General features: G+C 46.3%; 1 protein-coding gene across 27 annotated transcripts in view; it reads right to left on the reverse strand.

The window, feature by feature from the left end:
- Positions 1–12,430, reverse strand: part of Ank3 (ankyrin 3) — a 612,404-nt gene that overhangs the window by 167,563 nt on the left and 432,411 nt on the right. For all 27 annotated transcript variants that reach the window (XM_076557014.1, XM_076557037.1, XM_076557040.1 and 24 more), the window contains one exon: positions 6,525–6,623. In XM_076557014.1, coding sequence (XP_076413129.1) covers positions 6,525–6,623 — 99 coding nt within the window. The remainder of the gene's footprint in view (positions 1–6,524; positions 6,624–12,430) is intronic.

Consider the following 12,430-nt stretch of genomic DNA (forward strand, 5'->3'; position numbering starts at 1 on the left):
GTACCAAACATTCATGCTGGCTTGGGGGAGAGTGAGACTTCAGTGCAGGGAACAGCAGGTGGTCCCCAGCAAAGCATCGTAGGCTATAAAGAAACAAAGCCGTGAAGCTCTTGTTGGAAAATAGCAACTGCCTTAAAGCCCTTGAATCAAGAGCTGCGTGTAGACGGGGTCTAAAATGCTGCCTTGGTGAGTGCTCACACCCCACACCCCCCCACCATCATCACAGAAGCACTCTGCATGCCCTGTCGCCAGGTCGGCAAGAGATAGAATGAGCCCACAGACCAGGCGATATCAGTTCAGCAAGATGGCACTGGAGATTTGGGAAAAAGCTTTCTGGCAATCAAATAAACAGAGACCTAAAGACTTGGGAATATCAGGTTCTCCTAAACTCCAGCATATTGAATCTTCTAGTAAGCCTTTTCTTTTTATATTCCTATAGTGCTGGAGACTGAATCCAGAAACTTCCATGTGCTGGGCAACAGTTTTATCATTGAGTTATATTTCAGCCCTAATTACTCTTTGTGTGTGAGTGTGTGTGTGGGGTTCATGTGTGTGGGGATACATGTGTATGTGTGTTGTGGAGGGAGAGGTTGATGCTGAGTGTATTCTCAGATCACTCTTCATCTTTTGCATTGAGGCAGGGTTTCTCAGTTGAACCCAGAGGTCACGGATTCGGTGAGTATAGTTAGTGAGCATGCGCTAAGGTTCCCTGCCTCTGCCTTCATGTTCTGGAATTACAGGAGAGATGCTATGTCCGTCTGGAATTTACATGGGGACTGGGGTACCGTCCCATTTCCTGACCACACTCAGCTTCCTGTGCTTTTAAGATCTCACACTTGTGTGATAAAGGGCTCCACCCACTGAGTCAACATCCCCAGCCCTAATTATTAAAGTTACAATATCTACAGCTCTTCTTGCTGAGGAGTGTGCAAGATGATAAGGAAGGTTACTGTCTGTACTTTGTAAGAAAGGAGGTAGCTCACAAATTTGGGGGGTCTACTTCACTGCCTTCCAATCTTTTAGGCAGGAATTTGGTCTGCACAGAACTAGAGTTGTCCCTCAACGCATTCAAAAGTGGAAAACCAGAAAGCAAGACATGCTTTTCTATCCTGAGTCCTCCTATTCAGTTGTTCTCAACCAGTGGGTTGTGACACTTTGGGGGAGGGTCACACATCATATCTCCTGCGTATCAGATGTTGTCATTATGATGTAAATTACAGTAGCAAAATTACAGTTATGAAGTAGCAATGGAAATAATTTTATGGTTGGGGGGGGTCACCGCAACGTGAGGAACTGTACTCAAGGGTCGCAGCATGAGGAAGGCTGAGAACCACTGCTCTAGCTCCTCGGTCCGTCATTGTCATTTTTATCAGCAGCAATGGATTTATGACCCATTTTGGCGACTCTTCTGGTAGGCATAAGAATTTATTTCCCATCTGTGTTAGGAAGGCTGAGAACCACTGCTCTAGCTCCTCCTACATAGCCACACGTCTTCCCAACAGAACCGAAGGCATGCACATCTGAGTTAACACCGGACAGGAAGTAATGAGGAGATCTCCTTTATTGACAGAAGCCAGGAGGCCAGGGGCATGGAAATAAGCTGCCTACCATGTTATCCCCATGTCACTTCGTTCAGCTGCTGTTGTTCATCAGAACTCTGACGTTTGTCTCCAGGTCCTTCCCGTGAGTGACACTCTGCATCCCTCATTGTTGTTTGAATGTACAATGTCCCCAGGGGCTCATGTGTTCCAATCCTTGGTCCCCAGGGAGTGGTGCTGTTTGGGAAGGTTGGGGAGCCTTTAGGAAGAGGAGGAGCCTCTCTTAAGGAAGCAGGTCACTGGGAGAGGAATTGAAGTTTTGGGGTACCATCCCATTTCCTGACCACACTCAGCTTCCTGTGCTTTCAAGGTCAGAGGAAGTGTGAAGTCTCAGTCACATACCCTCCCCTCACACAATGGAGCCACTATAATCATGCATTCCCTGCCATGATACAGCTTGAGGTTGTATCCCCTCAAATCTAAATGAACTCTTTGTAGTGATATATTGTGTACCCCCATTAAAGCTTGTCTGGGGATCAGAGGACAGAGCCAGCTACTAGATTAGACGTAGAGGTCAGGCAATGGTAGCACACACCCTTAATCCTATCACCTGGGAGGCAGAGATTTGTCTGGATCTCTGTGAGTTCAAGGCCACCCTGGAAACAGAGCCAGGCAGTGGCGGCACATGCCTTTAATCCCAGGAAGGGACGTCTGGGCAGAGAAAGGTATATAAGGCCTGAGAAAACAGGAAGTCACTCTCCTTAGGCTGCGGATTTCGTACAGGTAAGAACTAGTGGCTGGCTGTTCTGCTTCTCTGATCTTCAGACAAGTTTGTTAGGGTACACAATATAGCACCACAGCTCTTCCTCCATGTAGCTGCTGCTTGTTGGACATTTGGTCATAGTAATGAGAAAACGGATTGTCCCTCTATCTGAACTCCCTCTGGGTTTGAATAGGATGCAAAATGAAAAACAATTTATCCTTTTGGTGACAGCAGACTGCACCAAAAGAGAGAGAGAGAGAGAGAGAGATAGGTCATCTTCAACCAAATGAAGTCCCAGAGGATGGCCAGGCACCGTCATGATCTTCCTCTGTGTGTCTCCTACCCTCTTGATTTCCCCCTCCCACAGATGCCTGGCACTCACAAATGATCCCGCACCCGCCTCTGACCCAACGGCAAGAACGGTCAATGCCCCTCCATTGTCCTCTGCAACTCTATCCCGCAGCTCAGGCTTAGCAGAGACACTGTGGTTGACAGTGATGGCTCTGGCTCTCTTGGCATGCTGACAGTTTCTTAGTGGAATGTGGAAAAGTCAACTCGTAAGACCCAATGCCATTGTTCTCTACTGAGAAGGTCCTTCGGGGGTACCCCTTCTCATTCTTTGTCTCTCTCTCTATTAAGATTGTTCCTTGTAGGATACAGCTGTTCCTTCCAGGTTCAACAGTCAGTACGTCAGTCTACTAACCACCCGGGCTGGGCTGCATTAGACACAGAGCACAGAAAACAAATGAGCCCATGGCCTCACGGTGTTAGGAAAAGCGCCGTCTATTTTCCTCTCTCGCCACTTCTCTGCGCTGAGCAGATGCTCAGTGGTCACTTATTATTTGAGTGAATAAATGTCACTAATAGTAAGTAAAGCAGTAGATTGAAGCAGGGCAGGAATACACTTAGTTTGCCAGGCTGGGTTTAGATACATGGCGAGAAGGATTCTTGGAAGTTGGGGCCTGGGTTAGGATTACAAGCCAGGGAGCCCATCTGAAAGGCTTTAGTAGACAAGTGAGGACGCTGGTTTTTTTTTTTGGTTTTTTGAGACAGGGTTTCTCTGTGTAGCTTTGCGCCTTTCCTGGAACTCACTTTGGAGACCAGGCTGGCCTCGAACTCACGGAGATCCGCCTGCCTCTGCCTCCCGAGTGCTGGGATTAAAGGCGTGCGCCACCACTGCCCGGCTAGGACGCTGTTTTTATTAGACTGTCTCTGGTCCAGATCTTGCAATAAACACGTGAAACTCAGAAAAAGAAAAGTCTTGGTTTGGGATTTATTTTTTTTTTAAAGCTAAGACTTCTAAGTTTATTTGGTCAGTTCTTCCCCCTCCCCCCAATACAGTATATTCTGATCATAGTTCCTCTCCCCCAACGTCTCCCAGATCCTCCTCACCTTCCTGCCCATCCAACTTCAGGCCTTCTTTCCCACTCTCTTTAGAAAACAAACAAACAAGCAAACAAATAATAATAATAATAACAAAATAAAGAAAAGTAACAAAGAGAAGGCACGAGAAACACCTAGACACAAACCCATAAAAGCACAAAATCGGAAACCATAATATACGAGCAAAAGACCAGGAAGACAGAAAATGCCCACACAAAGTGATATGAGACCAAAGGTCTACAAAATCCCATTGAGTTCATTCTGTGTTGGCCATTGATGGCTGTCGTGGGGTCTGCCCTTAGCTGTGGTTAATATGCTCAGGGAGACTCCACTGGAGAAGACTACTCTTTCCTTTGTAAGCAGATGACAATTGGAGATGGCTTTTTGGATAGGAGTGGCAGCTCCTGGCCACTTCTTCCTCTCAGCAACAGGATTTCTGGCCTATGTGAGGCTGGCACAGTTGACAAACACTGGGTCACTGTGGGCACTTAGTTCTTTTAATTTTTGTTGTTGTTGATTTTTCGAGACAGGGTTTTCCTGTGCAACTTGCTTTGTAGACCAGGCTGGTCTTGAACTCACAAAGATCTGCCTGCCTCTGCCTCCTGAGTGCTGGGATTAAGGTGTGTGCTGTGGGATGTTCTGTATGTCCTGTGGGAGCCCTTCTTGGGTTCTTTGTGGCGTTACCCAGCAGGTCCGCATAGAGGATGATTAGGACCATGGGCCTGAGTGCAGGTGTCTTAGATGGTCTGCACTTGGCTGTGCTGGGGGATGGTCTGTATGTCAAGTTGTTCTGATTGATCAATAAATAAAACCTGATCAGCTGTGGCTAGGCAGGAAGGATAGGCGGGACTAACAGAGAGGAGAAATAAAAGGACAGGAAGGCAGAAGGACTGACTGCAGCCGCTGCCATGACCAGCAGCATGTGAAGATGCCGGTAAGCCACCAGCCACGTGGCAAGGTATAGATTTATGGAAATGGACTAATTTAAGCTATAAGCACAGTTAGCAAGAAGCCTGCCACGGCCATACAGTTTGTAAGCAATATAAGTCTCTGTGTTTACTTGGTTGGGTCTGAGCGGCTGTGGGACTGGCGGGTGACAGAGATTTGTCCTGACTGTGGGCAAGGCAGGAAAACTCTAGCAACAGGTGTGCACTACCGCACCTGGCATGTTCTTTTAATTTTAGATGACAAACGTCTAAAGAGAAAGGTTGACTAGCCTACCTAAGTCAAGGGCTAATTGAGAAGCTCTCACACTGTGTGCTATACCCATAAACAGCACAGGATGGCATACACAATGGGCAGGCTCAGTCTCCACCACCAGCCCCATTTCCACAAAAACAAAAACAACATATCATATGCATCATTCTAGACATATTGATGCATTTTGAAAACTTTTAATAAACATTTTATTTATTTATTTATTTATTTATTTATTTATTTATTTATTTATTTATTTATTTATTTTTCGAGACAGGGTTTCTCTGTGTAGCTTTGCGCCTTTCCTGGAACTCGCTTTGGAGACCAGGCTGGCCTCGAACTCACAGAGATCCGCCTGCCTCTGCCTCCCGAGTGCTGGGATTAAAAGCGTGCACCACCGCCGCCCGGCTTAATAAACATTTTAACTGTAATAAGATACATACATTATATCCTCAGAGTCATCTTTAAAACTGTATTAATAACTATATTTGCATTGTGGTCCGACGGGTCCTTGGGCCTTTTGTTATCTTGATTTTGTTTCTTAATCTGATACTCCATTTCCAAGCAACACTTCGTTTTCCTCTCTGCCCTGGCAACTGCCACTCTATTTTCTATTCCTATGGTCCATTTTCCTTGGTGCTGGGGTTGAACCCAGAGATTCAGGCAGGCCAAGGCTGTACTTCAGCAGGGAGCTACACGGCCAGTCCCTTAGAATCATACGTATTTGTCCTTTAGTAACTGGTTGATTTTATTCAATGTTATGACCTCAAGGTTCAGCTATTGCTCTCTCTCTCCATGTGTGTGTGTGTGTGTGTGTGTGTGTGTGTGTGTGTGTGTGTGTGTATGTGTGTGTGTGTGTGTGTGTGTATGTGTCTGTGTGTACTTGTTTATGGAGGCCAAAGGCTGGCATTGTGTCTTCAAGTCACTCTCCATCTTATTTTATGAGACAAGATTTCTCACTGAACCTGAAGGTCATCCATTTGACTAGTCTGGCTGAGCAGCAAGCTCCAAGGAGCCTCCTGTCTCTGCCTCCACAGCAGGAGATTACAGGCAGGTGACACCATGCTCAGGTTTGGGTGCGGGGGAATCTGAACTCAGGTCCTTATGTTTTCCTGACCGGGCCATCTTCATCTATCAGTAGACACTTGGGTTACCTCTAGATCTTGACAATTATAAAACTAGTTCAGCAAGCACAAGAGTGGAGATGCCTTTGGATTCCTCTCCATGTATACCTAGAAGTGCCCATCCTGTTTTTAATTTCTTGTGGGAAGTCCATGTTATATGCCATTTTAGATTCCCACCAAGTATCAGAGAAGTCCAAATAAAATTTTCAGCAGAAAAGCTGTCAGATTTCACATCAAACGGACAAGAGTTCAACTTTGAATGTCGAGTAATTCTTGAAGGTTTAACTTGGTGAAACCAATAGACTTGAGCCCTCGCTCTTTAGTTAAAGCCAGAGGCCATGGGAACACACACAGGCAGTATATAAATGGGAATCATTTTCTAAGAGAGGACAACAACAAATCAATCAGAAATAAAGCAGCATTTCCCCCCCACCCCACCCCCGCCCACAGTGCAGGCACCAGGTGAGGATCTCTCCTTCCGGAAGGGTCACACAGGCCTGTGCCAGGCAGGACACTTACCCTGGTCTTGGCATCGATCTTCGCACCCCGGTCCAGCAACAGCTTCACCATGTTCGCGTTTCCTCGTTTCGAGGCCACATGTAAAGGAGTGATGTCATTCTGCGGGGAAGCAGAGAAGAGGTCACCCAGGCCGGACACACACAGCTTAAGCAGAACACTGATTCCTGAGTCTCACCAATGCTAGCCTTGTTCTGTTCCCCTTTCTCCTTTCTCCGAGTGTAGATAGTCTACTTTCCCGCTAACAGCATTCCCCTCCCCCCAGATGAGACTCAGGAATTGGAAGGGAGGCAGTCTATGAGATGAGGTGAAACTTTATTCATTTTATTTCTGGTGGTGACTGACGGGTGAGGTGAAATTTTGTCTACCCAAATATTATTTATTTATTGTTCTATTACATTCCATTTCCTTTTAATTGAGACAGGGTCTCGCCACATAGCTTTGGCTAGCCTCAAACTTGCAGCGATCTGCCTGCCTTGGCCTTCTGGGTGCTGGGATTAAAGACATGCACCACCACGCCCGGTCCAAATCTTACATCTTTAAATCAATATGTTTTCTTATGTTTTGGTTTTTTTTTTTGCATTGCTGAGCAGAATGATAATAGTGAGTTTGCCATAGATTGAGCTGAAGGGATGTTCAGGGACTCACAGCTTTCCCAGAGTCTTGGGTTGTAAATGAGAGACCATATTCATTGAGATGGAGACACCTGTCCCCTGCCTTGGCCTCCCATGCTCCTGGTGCCTATGTGTTTTACACACATTGTCAGCAATTCCTTTACCCATGCATCATCGACTGTTGCTTCTAAACCACCAAGGAAGCATACGCGTACACTGGAAACAATCCCCAATGTCGGTTTCTTATTCCTGGGTGACTGTAGTACGAGCTTACAGCCTGCTGTTCATAAGGATCCCATGAGATCACATGTTAACCAGGCTCACAGCAATGCCATGGCTACCAGGTACTGACCATTTTCTGTTCATGAGAGACTGGACTGATCCCCTCTTGGTTTGGTTGGTGATGTACATCTCACAAGATGTAGGCCTTGTGCTGGGCAAGGCAGTCATGACTCCAGGCTCCAAACTCTTTTAGTGTAGAATCTCAGTCAGTTTTCACAATGCTACTTACAACCTGCCTTGCAGTTCTTATAAGCAGAAATGGCTGCCAGAAACAGGGTTTAATTTCTTCACATTTTTATTTTTCCCTTCTTTGTGTGACCCATGCATTTATTTGTGACCCAAGGGTTTCTTGCATGAACATGAGTGGAGGATATAGAAATGACGGGGAAAAGGGTAGACGATTGAATCCACTTTAATCCGAAAAACAACTGTTAATCTCAAAATATTTTACATTGGTATGGATTTTAGTTTATTGCTTCAAATTTAAAGTTAACTTCATTATACTGTATGTATATTTCTATTCTTGCTTAAGGTATTGTGTTTATACTTTCTAAGGAGAGACAGAAAGGCCGTGGATGAGGATGGGCAGGGAGGTGGGGAGGAACTGGGAGGAGTGGAGGGAGGGGGAACCATAATCAGAACACACTGTGTGAAAAAATTTCTATTTGCAATAAAGGGAAAAATACCTTTGGAAAAAAAGAAGCAGGTAAAACTGGTGTGTGTGTGTGTGTGTGTGTGTGTGTGTGTGTGTGTGTGTGTGTGTGTGTGTGTCTGTGTGTGTGATATTAATTCCAAGGCCTTGCACACGCCTGGTAAGCAGTCTATTACTGGTCTACACCCCAAATCCCCACAAGGTATGCAGTCTATTACTGGTATACACCCCAAATCCCCACAAGGTATGCAGTTTATTACTGGTCTACACCCCCAGTTCCCAGGTGCAGAGCCAGATGGCAGAATCTTGTACTTTGCAGGCTACACCACACCTCACCTGAAGTACCTGCTCACCGCTGCCACTACAGCACAAAGCAGCCACACACAATTTACAAACAAGAATGGCTGGTTTTTTGTTTTTTATTTTTTTAAGTTATTTGCAAAAGCAGCATCAGTTTTGATATGGCTAAGGGCGTTCATTCGCTTGGCTCGGTAGTAGATCTATGGCTTGGGATTGAAGGTTCCCGCTGGGAGGGATGGGTTGTAGGAGGATGGGAAGCTGTGTCACAAGCCTGGGGTAGGCTTTGGTCTTGGCTGAGAGCGACGGCAGGGAGAGGGAAGTATGCCCTGCTGATGTGTAGACTCCTCTGGTCTGTCTGCTGAGTCCAGCCAGCGGCACCAAGTGAATGAGTCTAGTACTGAGCCAGCAAGAGGAGCACTGAGCTAGTAGCAATCCATGAACCAGTTAAACTTAGCTCAGTGAGCCCCCGCCCCGACTCCAACTCTGGTGCTACCCTTCCTTCAAGGAAAGGGCTTTCCCAGGGTCGAGGCTTTCATTAGCCTTTGTCACACAGGCTGATTGGCAGGGTGAAGACCCGAATCTTTTTCCCATACTCTCTTCCGTATTCTGTTTTCCCCTGCACAGATGAGTAGATGGCGGAAGGGGACTTGAATCCTAATGCCCTGGACTTTTGCTAGAGGCAGGCTTTACATTTCTAAAACTCTTCAAAGGTATTTATTATAAAGGGAACCAAGGAGCAAGCTCAGGTGCTTGCAAGAGGACCTGAACCCCTGTAAAAAAGCTGGGTGCAGTGGCACACACTTTAATCCCAGCACTGGGAGGCAGAGACAGACAGACTTGGGGCTAGCTGGCCAGCCAGTCTAGCCCAATTTGCAATTCTCAGGTCTCAGTGAGAGACTCTGCCTCAAACAAACAAGGAGGATGAAACTTGAGGTTGACCTCTGGCCTTGAGATTGTTCGGCACAGTGCACATGTACACTGTATGTGCACATACACAAACACACATCAAACGGATGCATGTGCATGGACACACACACACACACACACACACACACACACACACTCTCACACACAGCTTGCAAATCTATAGCTCCATTTTAATCCTTGCCACAATCTGCCGGATAGCACAAAAGTAACCCCACTCAGGTCAAGATAAGACAAGGACCTGCGTGGTCATTTGCCAATTAAGAAATAGTTCACTGGTGGCAGGGTTGGGAATCACAATTCTTTCCACAGATCCTTTTGCTGTGGAATTCTGAGGTAGGAATCAGAATGCTTCTGCTTCTCAAGTGTCAAAAACCTCCCAATTGACAGGCACCAGGTCACTTGTTATTCCTGGATCCTATAGTAGCTGCTCCTGAAAACCAGACAAATCAAGAGGGAAGGAACTCCCGAGGAGGAGTCAATGGGTATTTGCCTATCGATTCTTCAGTTGAGGAGGTCTCACGCCTTCCCATGAGCAGGGCAGGAACTGTGTTTCTACTGTGAACCAACAGCAGCCCACTGAAAGAGCCAGATGATGTCTGAGGCTGAAAGCCTTGTTTCTAGGAGCCCATGCTTACTACTGGGGCACAAGTACTGGGGTCAGTTGGTACAAGCTTGCTGGGGTGCGAGCCGGCATGAAGAGCCGCCATACTGCTGCTGATAGAAGGAGAGTTTGAGTGCTGTAGAAGAAAGGCCCCAAATGTGCCAGCCTCAAGGCAGGACATACTCCTGACCACAGCCTGGACCAGAGGGAACGACCCCGCCCCTCGGTCTCAGCAGAGCGTAGCACAGAGCGACAAGCAACAGCAGCCAACAGAGTGAGAGAATTCTACTGCACTGCTGGTGTCCCGAGACAGTTGAGCGGGAGGGCTGACCACAAGTGGAGTGTTTTTGAGTCTAAGCAAAAGGCAAATAAAGTCTCCATTGGAGGAATCTGAGGACCAGGTCAAGTGGAAGCTCTGCTCCATCCCTGATGACCTGGCTGTTTCTCACATCTGCTCTTAAACTCCGGAGTCATCTCTCCAGCTCTGTGTTCAACATTCTTAGCCCAGCAGGGAAAATTCAGACTGCTTTGAGACTCTATCTCAACCCATTCAGAAGGGCTGTCTTTACTGAATGAATAACAATGAACACCAGGAAGGAAGAGGAACCCTTATGTACTGCTAGGGGGAGTGTAAGGTTGTCTATCAACTATGGAAATCAGTTTGGAGGTTTCTCGAAAATCAAAAGCCAGAACTACCATATGGTCCAGGTGCACCATGTGGGATTCAGCCAAAGGACTGCAGTCAACACACCACAGAGATGCTTGCACAGCCCCGTTCATAGCTGCCCTCACGACAGCCACATTGAAGAATGAGCCCAGGTGTCCATCAGCAGAGGAAGAGCTTAAGAGAATGAAGTACAGGCACACAGTGGAATCTGTGTGTGTGTGTGTGAGTGTGTGGTGTGCGCTTGTTCATCTCTGTGGATTCAAGAGTGCATTACCGCATAGGTGAACGCACATGTGTGTGTGTGTGTGTGTGTGTGTGTGTGTGCAAGTGCATGCATGTATGTGTGTTGTGTGTGCATTCAAACATGTGTATGTATGTGCGTGTGTGTGTGTGTGTGTGTGTGTGTGTGTGTGTGTGTGTGTGTGGTGGTTTAAAGGACAACATTCAGGTGTTGGGCCTCTCCTTTCTGCCTTGTTTGAGATAGTTCCCTCCCCCGCCCCCCCTACCCCCCCCCCCCCCCCCGTGTGAGCTCACACATAGCCTGTGAGCTTCTGGGGAGTCTTCTGCTTCTGTCTCTATCTCCCTGTAGGGGTACACTAGGATTAGAGATGCAGGAGTACTGTGTCTGGCTTTTAGGTAGGTACTGAGGATCAAAAGTCAGCACTTTTACCCACTGACATCTCCTCAACCCCCACAATGGAATTTTATACAGCAATTAAAAAAAAAAATAAAAAAAAAGGAAATCAGGGCAATTTCAGGAAAATGAATGCAACCTGCTAAACAAAAGAAGCCAGATTCAGAAAGACAAACACCTCACGTTCTCTCATGCTCAGGACCTAAATTTAAAAATGCGCATATGTGTCTATTGTAGACGTGTAGTTCATGAACTCAGAAGGGGAATCATCGAAGGGGTGGAAGAGACCTTAGTGGAGTGGACAATAGAGAAGGTTGTGGCATACAGGCAATAGGAAAGTGGAAGCAGGGACTGTGAAGAAAGGGAACCAGCTGGAGAGGAGAGGATACATGGGGAGGGGATAGAGGGGAACAGATGAAAACAAGGTATAAAGACATATACGTACGAAGATGTCATGACGAAACCCAACACCTGGTACGCTAACTTAAAACATTCATTAAGGGAGACAGATGGGATTTCAGCCAAGAGATGGAAATATTTGATAAGCAAAATACAATCTCAGAAATGAAAAATGCCTTTGATTAAGCTCATGAGGAGATGTCATACAGCAGGGCAGAGAACCAGGGAAGTTAAAAGATGTGTCAATTAATAAAATTTTCACATTAAACTATAATGAGAAAGGAGTGCCAGGAGCCACAGAAGAAGAGGCAGGGTCAGACGCAAGAAATGTAAGAAAACTCAAAGGTGGAGAACGTGCCCATAGTCACACAAGAAATGAAACCACAAACTCTAGAAGCACAAGGGCCACTGAGCACCCCAACAACAACAGATTGTAGGGTGAGACCCAGTCAGATTGCTGAAAATGAAAGTGAATTGTGGGCCATCAGAGGGCAAAGGACATCACTATTACTAACAGACCTCAAACAGGGAAACAGAAGAGGATGTCTCCAAGACAATAAGAGCATGGGTACCTCACGGAAAATTAGACCCCTACGAAGTGAGGAGGGGCTCTGGGAATGGCAAGAATGGAGGTAAATGCAAGAAGTATGTTATCATAGAAAGTAAAAACAACAAGAGTGATTGTGGGCTTTATGGTGCACACAAGAATGTAGGACACAAACCCACAGAGTCATAGACATTAGAGCTAACCTGCTATTGGACTCTTACATTCTATGGAAAGTGATAAGATATTTGAAAGGATACTGAGAAACTGATAACATAGGAAGTAGGCT

The sequence above is a fragment of the Peromyscus maniculatus genome, chromosome 21 (assembly GCF_049852395.1).
Source record: "Peromyscus maniculatus bairdii isolate BWxNUB_F1_BW_parent chromosome 21, HU_Pman_BW_mat_3.1, whole genome shotgun sequence".
In the NCBI taxonomy this organism is placed as follows: Eukaryota; Metazoa; Chordata; class Mammalia; order Rodentia; family Cricetidae; genus Peromyscus; species Peromyscus maniculatus.